The sequence below is a fragment of the Ostrea edulis genome, chromosome 1 (genome assembly GCF_947568905.1).
Source record: "Ostrea edulis chromosome 1, xbOstEdul1.1, whole genome shotgun sequence".
Lineage (NCBI taxonomy): Eukaryota > Metazoa > Mollusca > Bivalvia > Ostreida > Ostreidae > Ostrea > Ostrea edulis.
Window position 1 is genome coordinate 84,378,504 of NC_079164.1, and position 15,683 is coordinate 84,394,186.

General features: G+C 35.0%; 2 protein-coding genes across 5 annotated transcripts in view; both read left to right on the plus strand.

Annotated features, from left to right (window-relative positions):
* The window catches only part of LOC125677944 (carboxypeptidase D-like), a 38,491-nt gene extending 36,477 nt beyond the window's left edge, over positions 1-2,014 (plus strand). For all 3 annotated transcript variants that reach the window (XM_048916055.2, XM_056163662.1, XM_048916063.2), the window contains one exon: positions 1,731-2,014. In XM_048916055.2, the coding sequence (XP_048772012.1) occupies positions 1,731-1,928 (198 nt within the window). In that variant the 3' untranslated portion in view covers positions 1,929-2,014. The remainder of the gene's footprint in view (positions 1-1,730) is intronic.
* A 6,800-nt stretch (positions 2,015-8,814) lies between these two features.
* Positions 8,815-13,882, plus strand: LOC125677955 (uncharacterized). Of its 2 annotated transcripts, none has more exons than XM_048916072.2 (6): positions 8,815-9,131; positions 11,747-12,098; positions 12,274-12,363; positions 12,457-12,600; positions 12,707-12,756; positions 13,395-13,882. In XM_048916072.2, exons 2-6 carry the CDS (start codon positions 11,756-11,758, stop codon positions 13,530-13,532), a joined length of 765 nt encoding a protein of 254 aa, XP_048772029.2. In that variant the 5' UTR covers positions 8,815-9,131; positions 11,747-11,755; the 3' UTR covers positions 13,533-13,882. The 2 variants fall into 2 exon arrangements, with proteins under 2 accessions (XP_048772029.2, XP_056019647.1); XM_056163672.1 differs by having other exon boundaries at positions 9,128-9,392.
* The last annotated feature ends 1,801 nt before the right edge of the window (positions 13,883-15,683 follow it).

Below are 15,683 nucleotides of genomic sequence, written 5' to 3' on the forward strand. Positions count from 1 at the left end.
TGAAATAAACAGTCAGGTAACAAGGAAATAAACAGTCAGGTAACAATGAAATAAACAGCCAGGTAACAATGAAATAAACAGTCAGGTAACAATAAAATAAACAGTCAGGTAACAAGGGAATAACAGTCAGGTAACAATGAAATAAACAACCAGGTAACAATGAAAAAAACAGCCAGGTAACAAGGAAATAACAGTCAGGTAACAATGAAATAACAGTCAGGTAACAATGAAATAACAGTCAGGTAACAATGAAATAATAATCAGGTAACAATGAAACAAACATCCAGGTAACAATGAAATAAACAGCCAGGTAACAATGAAATAACAGTCAGGTAACAATGAAATAAACAGCTAGGTAACAAGGAAATAAACAGTCAGATAACAATGAAATAAACAGCCAGATAACAATGAAATAAACAGCCAGGTAACAAGGAAATAAACAGTCAGGTAACAAGGAAATAAACAGCCAGGTAACAATGAAATAAACAACCAGGTAACAATGAAATAACAACCAGGTAACAATGAAATGAACAGCCAGGTAACAATGAAATAACAATCAGGTAACAAGGATATAAACAGCCAGGTAACAATGAAAGAAATAACCAGGTAACAATGATATAAACATCCAGGTAACAATGAAATAACAGTCAGGTAACAATGAAATAACAGTCAGGTAACAAGGAAATAACAGTCAGGTAACAAGGAAATAAACATCCAGGTAACAATGAAACAAACAGCCAGATAACAATGAAATAAACAGCCAGATAACAATGAAATGAACAGCCAGATAACAATGAAATAACAGTCAGGTAACAATGAAATAACAGTCAGGTAACAATGAAATAACAGTCAGGTAACAATGAAATAAACAGCTAGGTAACAAGGAAATAAACAGTCAGATAACAATGAAATAAACAGCCAGGTAACAAGGAAATAAACAGTCAGGTAACAATGAAATAAACAGCCAGGTAACAATGAAATAACAATCAGGTAACAAGGATATAAACAGCCAGGTAACAATGAAAGAAATAACCAGGTAACAATGATATAAACATCCAGGTAACAATGAAATAACAGTCAGGTAACAATGAAATAACATCCAGGTAACAATGAAATAACAGTCAGGTAACAAGGAAATAACAGTCAGGTAACAAGGAAATAAACATCCAGGTAACAATGAAACAAACAGCCAGATAACAATGAAATAAACAGCCAGATAACAATGAAATGAACAGCCAGATAACAATGAAATAACAGTCAGGTAACAATGAAATAACAGTCAGGTAACAATGAAATAACAGTCAGGTAACAATGAAATAAACAGCTAGGTAACAAGGAAATAAACAGTCAGGTAACAAGGAAATAAACAGTCAGGTAACAAGGAAATAAACAGTCAGGTAACAAGGAAATAAACAGCCAGGTAACAATGAAATAACAGCCAGGTAACAAGGAAATAAACAGCCAGGTAACAAGGAAATAACAGCCAGGTAACAAGGAAATAAACAGCCAGGTAACAATGAAATAACAGCGAGGTAACAAGGAAATAAACAGCCAGGTAACAAGGAAATAAACCTCCAGGTAACAAGGAAACAAAAAGTCAGGTAACAATGGAATATACTGGTTATTTTAAATTTCAAAGATTTTGTGTATTGTTTTTATCAGTGAATTAAATATTTTTGTCAGCTATATATAAGGTTTTAATTTTATTGACTATCAATATCTTCTAATAGGTGTACAATGGAATAAACAGCACCGAAAGAAGTTTTGTTGTCAAAAATGGGCAGGCTACCAGATTAGACATCAACTCATGGAACCCAGTTTCATCCAGTAGCACATTAAATCAAGGATATTCACTGTTTGGTGGCATTTTTATGTTTCAGCCATTGCTCATTGCATGTTATCACCTGATGGTCATTATTATTTCTTAAGTGCCATGTATATGAGTATGATACACATACCTTTATATACCTTATTCAGCATTATTGCAGTATATGTACTAGAATAACAAAACTAGCGATGTAAACTTTGCTGTAAATAATCAGTGACCTGTTTGTGTGTCAGTACCTATTTTTAGTGGGATTTATATTTTTGCTCCTTTGACTCCAGTGTTTATCTCCCGTCATCTTACCACACACATATAAACAGAGTGATATCAAATTGTGCCTAAGCTTTAATTATCCTCATTAGTTTAGATATGTTAATATATGTGTACACACGCTGTGATAACAAAATGGATGAGAACAAAATACAAGGCTGTATGTCGTGATTATTCTGTAGGCAGACTTATAATCTTCCTGAATTTGTCAGGGTGTCACTGTGGAATGTGTGGTGTTTATTTGTATTTTGAGGACAGAAATGGTGTAAAATAAGCAATTATATTCATAAGGATTGTAAGATCTTCAAACACAAAGACCAGACTCCAGGAATGGGCAGTTTTTAGCTCCCCTAAGTGAGCTTTTCTGGTTGAAATTTGTCTTGCATCTGTTGTTGTCGTCGTTGTCTTTTCACATTTTTCATCTTCTTCAGAACCTCTGGGCCAATTTCAATCAAACTTGGTACAAATGAGCCATGGGTAAAGGGAATTCAAGTTTGATCAATGAAGAGTCATTCCCCCTTGAAATGGAAAATAATCAAGAAAAGGCAAAAATAAGGTGGGGTCATTTAAAACTTTAGTCTCAAGAACCACTGGACCAGAAAAATTGAAATTTACATGAAAGTTTTCTGACATGAATAGATTCAAGTTTCTTAAATTCATTGCCCCTTTGGGGGGGGGGGGGGGGGGGGGGGGGTAAAGACCCAATACGGTACTTTCGAGATACGGATCCACTCTGACTTTTATCACGCGTTGAACGTAATTTGTAAGGCATGTCTCTTCCGGATTACAATAACAACTAATTAAACAAGCATGGAATACTTCAACTGCTGTCAAATTACTGTATTAAAATGCTATTTTTCAAAGAAAGGAATCCCTACAACCATTTATGGGAAAACGCATTTGATTAAATCATGGGAGTTGGCGAGGAAAACAAATCTAGGGAATATCTTGAGGATATCGGTAAAACTTCATACCTTCCATCCAATGATACGCGTCTAAATGCGCCTTTTTCCTTCCATCTAATTTACACCCAGGTATTGAGTACCAATAGTGACTTGGATCGTCATTGAGGGACTGCGCATAGCTCTCTATGGAACGTCTGCTAACGAAACACCAGTTGTATCGATGCCAACTTTGCCCCACAATTGCTTACTATCACGTGACTCAGGTGTATAAACGTCAAGTCTAATTGGTCGTTCCGGCACATCCTGTGTAGGGGAATCAAAAGTTTTACATTGGGATGTAAAGGAAAAACCTCAAGAAGAATGGGGCTATGATGAGTAATATTTTAAGATATGCAAGCCTCTCCAGGTAGTGCAGATTCAAGTTTGTTCAAATTGTGGCATCTGGGGGTAGAGTGGGGCCACATTAGGGGTTCAAAGTGTTACATAAGAATATACACAGTATAGGGAAACATCTTTCAAGATCTTCATCTCAGCAACAGCCATGATTAGTCCTACAAGCATCCACAGGTAGTGCAGATTTAAGTTTGTTTAAATCATAACCCCCTGCAGAGTTAGGGTGGGGCCACAATATGGGATCAAAGTTTTATATGGTAATATTTAGGGAACAATTTTAAAATCTTCTCAAGACCAGCAAGGCCATGATTAGTCATATTGATGTGTATAAAGCATCTACAGGTAGTTCCAATTCAAGTTTGTTTATATCGTGACCCCTTGGGGTTAGGGTGAGGTCACAATATAGGAGATCAACATATACTGGAAATTTGATTTCCTTTGATGTTTTCTACTACTTCTATCTGCAACACTGTGAGGTAAAAATGAGAGATTCATTACGGTCATTAATTTTTGTTGACCCTTGCAATTCCTTTCTTATGAAGTCAGCTCATGTTAAGGTAGCTCACTACACTAAAGTTTATATGCTTTATGACACCACGACACAAGATGGCGAGTGAAATGTTTTGTGAAATTATTGTATCGATCGATTTGTTTGTCTATCATCGTAGCTCAGTGGTTAAAGCATTGGGCTGGTGAACCACAGATCTCGAGTTCAAACCCGCCAGAGTCTTTTGTTCATATGTGTTGATTCAGAAATGATTTTTTTGAAAATCATGTTTTTATCCAAATTTGCATATTTTCTGCCTTTTTGGCATATAAACTTATTACATGTCATTATATCTTTTATGATTAAATCAATTCGTACTGATTTGAGAAACTATTTCGGGGTGTAGTGAGCCACCTTAAAGTTTGTTCCAATAGACAGTCCCCTTATAGCATCTACCTCAGTAGTAATGTATATTGTATAATATAGTATTTGATAAAAAATTGTGCATGAGTTGGCATCCTTTTTATGAAGAGGGAGACAAAAGTTACAAAATACTTGTAGTATTTGTACTGTATTGTATAAAAACATATAAATTAATTTGTATGTAATCATTTTAAATTTTGATGTGGATATTCTAGGTTTCCAGTTCTAATTTCATTAAAACTGGAAGAAGTTCATTTGGTCAGAAATTTGACATTTAGTACTAGCTAGGACATGCATCAAACCTTTTGCAGAAGATGTGATAAAGTGAAATATGTATTTATTTTGACCACTCATATTGTTGAATCAAAGAGACTGTTAATTTGGACCAAATCGTTGTATGCAAAGATAATTTTCTAAAATGTGTTAGATAGAGTCAGACAACATTGTAAAAGGATGGGGAAAAAAGCATCGGACCAGACCAGGATTCGAACCCGGGCTACCTGAATCTCCACCAGTGTTCGAACCTATCTGACCGCTGTAATATAATTGATAATTATGTTGATGCTTTCTTGTTTAGATTTTTGTTCAGAGTTTGATTGCCTTACTGTATGTATGAATAACATTAGGATCCCATCAATATGATAGAACGGTGTTATTTGATTTATGATGCCTATATGAATTTTAATCAGGCTATCAGAACTTGCAGCAGACTTTTTCTGTGATATCATTTCCTTTTACATATCGTCTGAACCATCAAAGAATTTTTATGTGAATGTGTTAATGTTGGATGTAAATATTCTTGACAATATATTATTTCAATGTATTACAATCTTATGAAATTCAGGAAAGTGAAGCCAACAAGTAAGTAACTCGTATTCAGACATATTCCTCCCCTTTATCCTCTCCAACATGGAGTCCTGTTTATTTAGATGCATGTATTTGTGTGTGTATTGTTGACAAGGTTACCTAAAGCTATGCTCAAAGGACTGTACATGATGACAGCCTTTTTGGGCCCCCTAAAACTCAGAATTGGGAGGCCTCGGGAAGCAGGCTAATCATATATGAAATTCTGAAAGACAGACATATTTTACATATTATGCCGATCCCTCTAATAGGAGGTGTGTATAGATATGTAAACTGACTAATGGCAATTTAGGTTTTGAATCCTCGTTAATGCTAATAAAGTATATTGCATGTCAACGTACTAATTACAAACTTAATTGATGTTTTTACAAACCCTCTGTTTTAATTTACTATTTCTGATTACACGAATCTACCATGATTTTAATGTAAGCTTATTGAAGCATAAGTAATGATGCAATATGTTTTTTCTAGAGACGTATGGAAACAGATGGGGGAAATATGAATAAAGTCAAATATTTACATTCATTGAATCTGTTCTTTTTTTTTTTTCTTTTTTTTTGGAAAATGACATTCCTTTCATCATAGAAAAAGAATACATATTTGTTGCAAACTAGTTCTATCTGGGTTTATTTTAGCACCACCTGTCCTATGGAGCACCAAATTAACATTAACTCAAATAATTGAAGATATATTTAATCATTAAATATATCATTAATTCATTTGATGTGAGCAACAATTCAATTAAAGATCTCTTCAAATAATTAATGATATCTTCAATTCTGAATTATCATTTGCATTAATTGAATTGATGATAGCATTAATTATTCTACAGAATTGATATAATTGAATTGTTTTCTTTAAATGAATTTATGATATCAAAAATTGAGTTGTGGCTCTCTTTAAAAGAATTTATGCGCGCATTAATTCCTTATACAAAAGCATTGTAAATAATTAAAGATATCTTCAATTGAATTGAAGAGATCATCAAATCATTTATACCGATCTCCAAATTAGATTTTGCGAACAATAATCCCGCCACATTGATGTGCGCATGCTCTCGTCAGTTGAATAAAGCGCTTGAAATCAATTATTGTTCTCGTCAAATGAAGTAATGCGCACATCAAACAAGTTTATTATCCTTCAGAATAATACAGTCAATTTCATTGGTCGAGGGCTGGTCATATGGAGGGAGACAATTCGTGATGTCTCCCTCACGCGCAGGGTGACAACTGTGTTGTTTCCCTCTAGAAGATGAATTAATGGCACAAGGGAGAAAGCGATAACTTTAGTGTTAACAGTAACGATCACAAATAACAATTGAGAAGAAAAATATTCCAATTCGAATGCAATTTTGCATTTTTGTTTTGAAATACGTTACGAAATGTGTACGTTTGACGTTGTTTTTTGCATCATTCTACTGTGACATAACAATTGAAAGCTTTCTCTCGTTTAACTTTCTCTAATCTCAGTGTTTTGCTTTGCATCTAATAAATGTATGACAATCACATTGAATGTAAAACAAAATAGTGCATGTAGTTGAGGGTAGCATTGGTTTCACCACTTGAAAATTGAAAAGTTATAAGAATTGTCTGCAGAGAAAGTTGTTGCGAATTTGTTGACGTTTTAAATAAAAAAAGAAGTATGGTACAAGTCAATAAATGTGATAGTTTTTTTAACGTTCAGATTCTTCAGGATTTAAAACTATTATGGACTGTTTATCAGGGAGACATTATACAATTATTGCTGTTTTTTGAGGTCAATACGATGATTTAGACACCTGAGGAGTACAATATTCACCTCGCTCTTCGGGCTCGGTGAATATTGTACTCCTCAGGTCTAAATCATCGTATTGACCTCAAAAACAGCAATAATTGTATATTATTATATGATTAAAAAACCCTTCAAGATTGTTCTTTGCTTTAATTGTAAGTTTTTTAGCCGAACCCAGTGAGAAACGCGGAATTTCATTGGACGGCAAAAATAAGTATAATCGATCGCTCAAGACCTATTTTTGGTCCTATGTGGAAAAAATAATTCCTAATGTTCACCTGGAAGGTCACATGCAGGTAAACATAACGTAGTATGATTTCTACATTGTTGGATCTCAGCCAATTAGAGAGCTAGGAATTATTCAATCATATAAGAATACAAATTATCATGTCTGAGTACGGTTATCACCCACGGGCGCATTGGCGCCCTCGGGTGATAACTCTACTAAGACCTGATAATTGTTGATGTTTCCCTCCTAAACAGTCCATAATTGTATAATATGCTCTCATCAATGAGTTCAATTGATGAGAGCTATAATTGATTTGATGTCTCGGCTTTTATATTTCGAAACAACATTACGAGACCAAGAATGTTTACACGAAAACAAGAACTTTATTTTATTACGGCTCAGAAATGTACAGCCGATCGTTTTCCTACATGTCACTTTGACGTCATGGTAGTTTTCGAAACGGCCTACACTGTTTTTGCTGACGAAAAATGTGAAATGGTAGGGGTATTCAAAATCTTTTTGCAAAAAAGTATTTCAAGTATTTAGTTTGATGCTAATGGATTAATAAATAAATTGCTTTGAATGAAGTTTAAAAAAAAAACTTGTCTGTGCATCGCCATGTTTACGATATACCTTCAAACTTAATAACTGACTATATGTTTCATGTTGTGTGTTTTCCTCAGTTTCTTGTCATTTTGGAAATTATGTCCTTCTTGGCATAATTCCACGCTCGAATTCAAGTACATTGTCAATTTACTTGTGCCTCTGAAGAATAAATCTTGACTGTATAATCTCTTTGAACGATGAACGAACAGTGATTAATCTCAACTCCTATGAAGAATACAATATCAAAAATAGGGCAATCACGACCCTATATAACAATCGGATAGACGGAGTAATTCGTAATCAAAATTATTGTGTAACGAACGGTCTCGATTGGTATGAAACGTGTCAGACAGCATCTTACCTAATGGCAGGTTACATTGGCCCTAATATCTTACTAATTCACATGGGTTTTGTTTATTTGGATCGTAGATCCTATTATGTATATCGTTAATGATCAATTTTAATGACGCAACTTTTCGAGTATTTACACATAATCCACTAGAATCCGAGACATATACAATTATATATATATGCTAAAGTATATCCGCACCAAACAGTAGAGGTCCTTTGTACATGTTATACACCTGGAATATTATTAATTTTAAAAATATAGTAGATTTGCTCCATGGAAACAAAGCCGAACGACGTTGACTGAGTCCAGAGATTGGGTATGAATGATCTTCATTACATGTAAATACATTTATAAATACGCTCCATAGCTCGATACGTGGAAATACTAACGTATAATAATATAGAATAAAAATTATTATAATTTGGCGATGTTAAAACTGTAAAAAGTAGGAAAATGTATAACTTTTTGTTCAAAATTCCCTCGAAGCGTACTTCTTGCCCACCATTTTAGCGTGGTACTAATCACTCGTGTATCACGTGGTCTGCCACAATGAGTAAAGCGGTATGAAAATTTTCGTCGCGTCATCAATTCATAATTATCACCGCAGTATATTGTTTACCAAAAAAAAAAAAAAAAATCCCTAAAAAATCAACAAGTATAAAAAAAAAATCAACCACAAATAGTACCCCCTTAAAAACATAATAAACATTGTAAGTTTGTAAAGTAATACAGAACTTGTACTACAAAAATCTGTTGCAGTCATTTATTTTTTGTCCGAAATAGGAATTAGTGATAAATAAACAGTATGACACGATTCCCTTCAAATGATGCACCGTGTACCTTGATAACGTTGTTCGATTCATCGACATTTGACTTTTTTTTTTTAATAGACCGACATTTAAATACCCATGTGAGGGGAAATCCCCCAGAGTTCATCCCGGAAGTTTAAAATTCTTCCTGTGTTTTAATACAAGAAAGTTCCCCATTTTCCGCGTTTGGAAGTAAAGGTAAGGAATATTTCCTCTCAAATAGCTTGAAAGAAAGACTTTATCTTTGTGAATGATTGCTTGCAAATTGATTTACAATTCACTGTCAAACGATTGTGTTAAGGAACAAGTTTATTCCTGTTAAAAACGAGGACGGTTTTCCTTCTGCACTCTCAATCAGGAAACATTACATGTATAACTTAATTGACACGCGATTCGTCTGTTAAGGCGGGGTAATCTGAAGATGTCTACAGTTTGTGATCACCCATTTTTATTCTGATGGTCTGTTTTTCGTCCGTAAACTTTTCACATTCTCCAATTCTTCTCAAGTTTCGAACCAACCACTTTACGAAAAGCATTCTTGAGTAAGGGGGATTCAAGTTTATGTAAAAGAAGGGATATCCCTTCCAAAAGGCGTGTACTGTAGAGGCCTATCGGGTTTTCCCCCCGCGAATCAGACCCCAGAAACTCGAATTAATTTTTCTTAGTGATAAAAAATGAACACAGTTTTATTTTATGTAGGAATTAAGGAAGTACTTTACATCGTCATAATTTCTTACTTCCTTTTAAAGCATGGATGATTTACTTGTATCATGGCCAAATAAAACTAGATTTTTTTTTGTCATGTGACCTGTGGTCATTGCGTGATTTTTACTGCACTCATTGAAAAATTTATTTTTTGGCAAATGACCACATTACCTTTTGTCACTTTTCACGGCATTAGCTATATAGTACACCGCGCAGATGTTGATATTAAATTGTCTGAATCTTGCGAACGTTGGCTGGTTGTTTTACATCCCATCAAGAATTTTTCACTTAAATATTGAGACGTCACCAGCTGTAGGTGAAGTACCACAAATGTAGACCTATGCTCAGCACTCAGGGCTGTGGCAGTGAGAGTTCTTTAACGTGCCAACGCCTTGTCGAGATACGGGACCTCCGTTTTTAAGGCCATATCTGATAGACCCGCGATTTTCGCTTCTAAATGCCTGAAGTTTGGGTTGCGTTTATAGCCTTATCACGCCTATGGGGCGCTAAGTTAGCATAAACTTCGATTGAAGATATTTATAATCATTTCAATGCGTTATCAATTCATTTGATGCACACAACAATTTAATTAAAAATATCTTAAAATGACGAATGATATCTTCCATTTTGAATCATTGCGCACATTAATTGACTTGGAATTACATTGTAGCTTTAATTATTCTGCTGAATTGATGCTTTATTCTGCTGAATTGATGCCCACTTCAATTGAATTGTTGCTATCTTCAAATGAATTGATGATATCAACCATTGAATTGATGCACGCTACTATTCAATTAAAGAGAGAATTGAATTATTGCTCTCTTCAATTGAATTACAGCGCGCATCAATTCAATTAAGGTGCACAATAATTGAATTATTGCTCCCTTCCATTGACTGCACGGTATCATCAATTCAATTGATGCGCATGCTAATCTTCTAGAGAAAGCAACTATCTAATTGGAGATAAGAATGTTTATTCAATTCAACATATCCACAACTGAATTCGTCATCTTTTTTTAAACTGCTGCTATCGTGAAAAGAGTTGACGCGCGCATTAATTCCTTCTGCACAATCGTTGTAAATAATACAAAGGTATCTTCAGTTGATTTAAAAAGATCATTATATTTATACCGAGCTCCAAATTAGGTTTTGCGAGCAACAATTCTACCACATTGATGCGCTCATCATTTGAATTAATGAGAGCAACAATTCTACCACATTGATGAGCTCATCATTTGAATTGAATTAATGAGAGCAATAATTGAATTGATAATATCCTCAAACAATTAAAGATGTTTTCAATTATTTGAGTTTACATTGTATGTTAATTTGGCGCCCCGTAAAGAATGTTTTACTAAATGTACAATCAATACTGCAGGCACTAAACTTCATAGGCGCATTGATGATTATTACTACACTGTATATTAGTTTCCGGGTCAAAATGTCAACATTTCTTTCTTTTAAAAAGGGATATCGATTTAGGGGCGGGGGAATTATGTTTTACAAACATGGCTCGTTTAAACTTTTTATCAAACAGATTTTCCATAAGGGCCAAATTGCTGAATTCTAACCCTCCTTAAACATTGATCCTTGGCCTCGAAGATCAATACGAATGTCTGTCTTGCTCTTTTGATGATAAATATATTAGTGCAATATTTAAATAGTTTTACAGTTAAAGCCAATATTTTGTTCCCGATTGGAGATCTGTTAACCATACATTTTCAGGAGAGGGGAAGGATTCAATAGTTGCATAATTCTATTGCAAGTCAATGCATGGTTGAATATTAATGCAATATTAAATGTGAATATTGCAACTACATGGAACCTAAGATTTGCTGTCACGGTCAATGAATATAATAAATACATGTAAATTATTGATCAAATATCGCCCCTACGTAGAAATGTCTACTTTTAAAAATGTCCTTTTTTCATCCCGTCCACTTGGCCGTGACTGACTTTGATAATCACGTTTTGCGCACATGATCAAATACACGGAAGATTAAAATGGGTTCTTATATATATTTGTATATGCCATTTTGCACAACTAACGTTCAGTTCAATAAACTAATCATAATCTAATCACGGAAATTAATATTTCTTATTCACAGCCCGTGACTATGAAAGGTCTGGCCGTACAAGTGCTAGCTGCCATTCTGCTTTTTGTCTCCCTCTCCTACTCTCAAGAACAATGGGAGGGACAGAAATTTGCTAAATACGCCGTAGTGGACAAACAGATCAATGTCAGAGAAATTATTCGATTTGGGGGAAGAGAAGGTGAGGGACAGAATGATGTTGAGGAATCTGAAGTCCCAGAGGAGGCTGGCTCCCGTGGGTTCTCTGCTTCTTCCATGCTGACCATGCTGTCCAATGCTGCCAAAATAAGGAAGGTTAAAAACATGCTCCCCTTGTCAGGAATCCAATGGCTTAAAGACGACGACACCGGAAAAGCCATTAATTGTGGTACGTTTATACACATTTGATAAATGGATTGAATTTGACAATGTATATCAATTTTGTGTTTAAAGGTTTGTGTTATAAATGATAAATCTACATCTTTACAAATTGATATGTTTGTTGAAGAAAATCCGTTTTAAATGGTAGGGAACTTGCACACTTAGCGAAATTATATTTTCAGGACCGGCGGGTTCACATTTAATCGTGACATGGAAACCCCGAATCATCGACCCACAGAAATCTGTGTTTATTTCCTTAGACATTACGAATCGTAAGTTCCTTTAGATGACAATTAATATCACAAAATTCTCTTTCACTGAAAACCCTGGGATTCATTAAAATATTCCTTTTTCTTCGCCGACAGCTATTGACTTTGACAAGGGTAAGGCTCATATAGATGTGTACATGGAAGACAGTCCTGACCCCATTTTTTCAGTGGACCAAGATATCGCCTGTCAGGATCTTGCCAAACAGCTTCCCCTCTTCCATTGTCCAATGAAGAAAGGAGGTATGTACCGCGATTTATAACTCCAAATTTATAACACAACTGACTCTCTATCTAGTAGTAGATTTAATTCATATGTTCTTGTTGTAACATATATGTTTACTTGCAGAATCTCACAAGACTAGCTTCACTTACTCAGATCTGTCCAAACTACCAATGGTAAGACTCAGTCTTCCTTTCTCGTGATTTAACGTGCAATTAATGATAATTTCATTAGGTCTAGGGTTAATTAATGATAATTTCATTACATCTAGGAGTTAATTAATGATAATTTCATTACGTCTATAGGAGTTAATTAATGATAATTTCATCACCTCTTGGAGTTAATTAATGATAATTTCATTACCTCTAAGAGTTAATTAATAATTTCATTACGTCTATAGGAGTTAATTAATGATAATTTCATTACGTCTTGGAGTTAATTAATGATAATTTCATTACGTCTATAGGAGTTAATTAATGATAATTTCATCACCTCTTGGAGTTAATTAATGATAATTTCATTACCTCTAAGAGTTAATCAATAATTTCATTACGTCTATAGGAGTTAATTAATGATAATTTCATTACGTCTTGGAGTTAATTAATGATAATTTCATTACCTCTAGGAGTTAATTAATAATTTCATTACGTCTATAGGAGTCAATTAATGATAATTTCATTACGTCTTGGAGTTAATTAATGATAATTTCATTACCTCTTGGAGTTAATTAATGATAATTTCATTACGTCTATAGGAGTTGATTACTGATAATTTCATTACGTCTAGGAGTTAATTGTGATGTTTTCACTTTCAGGGAAGCTACACCATCGTGCTGAAGATCTTTAGTTATGCATCCAAATCGCAACCATTGTTCGGCTGTCTGAACATGACCTTGAAGATCGTGCCATCGGCAAACAGATTTGCTCACCCATTTCCACAAGTTATCGTTTAAATCATTTTAAGTTCCATATACAAATCCTCTCTTGACTTTCACGAAATTTCATTTTTCACTTCATGTCATTATTAGCACCATTTCCTTGCTTGTGCAATTGTGTCTCCGATTTAAAGAGAACACGTACTGTTTTCGTGAGTTTCCATCTAAATGTTTTCATCCAGATTCCAGCGCATAATCCTTTCACATGTTAGCTTCAACAGTTTATTGTTGACATGTTGTTTCCAATATCAGCGTGTGACTAAAGAATCTCCTAGGGTAAGCGGTGGGCGTGTCCTTAACTCTCTAAAGGGATATACATATATATTCAATTGTGTTAGATCATTTAATAAAATTTGTTGATGAATAAACATTTGTTACTTAATTTTGATTATGAAATGCGGATCGATGTTACATAGTGAGACTTCCCCGGAAGACTGGCTATAATAGTGAATCCCCCCCCCCCCCGAAAAATCATCAATGGACTGAGAGTACTCATAGAAAAAATGTTGAATTTAAAAGGGAAGAGGGGCGTACGTTTCAGATGTGACTTGCGATGATGCCCTTAATCCAACAAGCGATACCCCTACAGGCTCAAATTGAATCAAGGAATTGATAGCCCTATGGATCCCCTACCTCACCCAAATATTCATTCTGTTTTGTCTTTAAATGTTAGCGTCAAAGAGGCCATCATGAAACTCCTGTATTAAGTATTTGATGCATAATGTCAAAGTTAAGGTGAGCTAAACCATAATCTTTGATGACACTGATCTACTTTCTTGGTATTCCTCCCCGGTTATTATAGAGGAAGTGCTAGTTTTAGTGTTGAACATTTTTCCTTATGGTCCTTTCTCAAAAGATTTCTTGTGTTGGTTTCTTTCGTTACTGATATATGTGAATTGAATTCATAATTGATGTGTATAAATCTTTTCTTTTCTATGAGTACTATCAGTCCTTTGATGATTTTCCTTACCGACTGGTCCCGTGGAGATCCGGATTAGAATAGGTCCTCAGTGCTCCTTGCTTGTCGTTAGAAACGACTTGGGACGGTCCTTCGGATAAGACCGCAAAAACCGAGGCCCCGAGTCACAGCAGGTGTGTCACGATAAAGGCCGTAAGCGCCGAGTATAGGCCTAAATTTTGCAACCCTTTACCGGCATTGGTGACGTCTCCATACAAGTGAAAAATTCTCAAGCGGGACTTTAACAATATACAACCAATCAGTGACTGCTAGCTTCAACATGCAGTCATGTATAACAACCTATCATTGGGTCAAATGCTGTCTGACGTGTTTCATACCGATTGTTAGGCCGTTCTTGGCACACTGATTTTGACTACGGATAATTCCGTTTACCTGATCAGAATATAGGGCTCACGGCGGGTGTGACCGGTCGACAGGGGATGTTCACTCCTCCTAGGCACCTGATCCCACCTCTGGTGTGTCCATGGGTCCGTGTTTGCCCAACTTTCTATTTTCCATTGCTTAAAGGAGCTATGAGATTGATCACTGTTCGTTATCTTCACCTTTCACAAATACACAGCTCCTTTAGGGTTTTCACGAACAATGGAAATGTTGGGGTACCTTCATTCAACAAGTGTAATTAAGTATTTGATAAGCGTGATATCAGAAAACTGATGGTATATCAAGATACCCAATATCACTCCTCATCATATGTATAGTCGTAAATTAGTCAGATATCAAATATGAATGTAGAGTACTTTAATAATGAAATCCCAGGGTATCGCGAAATAAAGTGTGTAATTAGCTCATTTCCTTAAGCGTGATCAGGGTATCTCGAATCAAAATGTATAATTAGCTCATTTCCTTGAGCGTGGTACATGTATCTGAAAACCTCATCATACACATGATTGTACATAGTAGTAAATTAGTCAGATATCTTATGGTTCCTTATGGTATACACACAGATGTTGAAATTTCAGGGGATCTCGAATGAAAATGTTTCAGTAGATGATATCTGAAAATAGATGGGATATCAAATGAATGAAGGTCTGAATTCAATCCGAATCATTTTCAAAGTAAACACTCAGCTGGAAAAGTTTATTCGTATTTTGCATTGCAAAGTTAAGTAACTGGGGAAATTGAGCATGAGGTTTGGGATTTCATACGACTCCCGCCATTTAAATAAATCTGCAGATAATTATATTCAAACC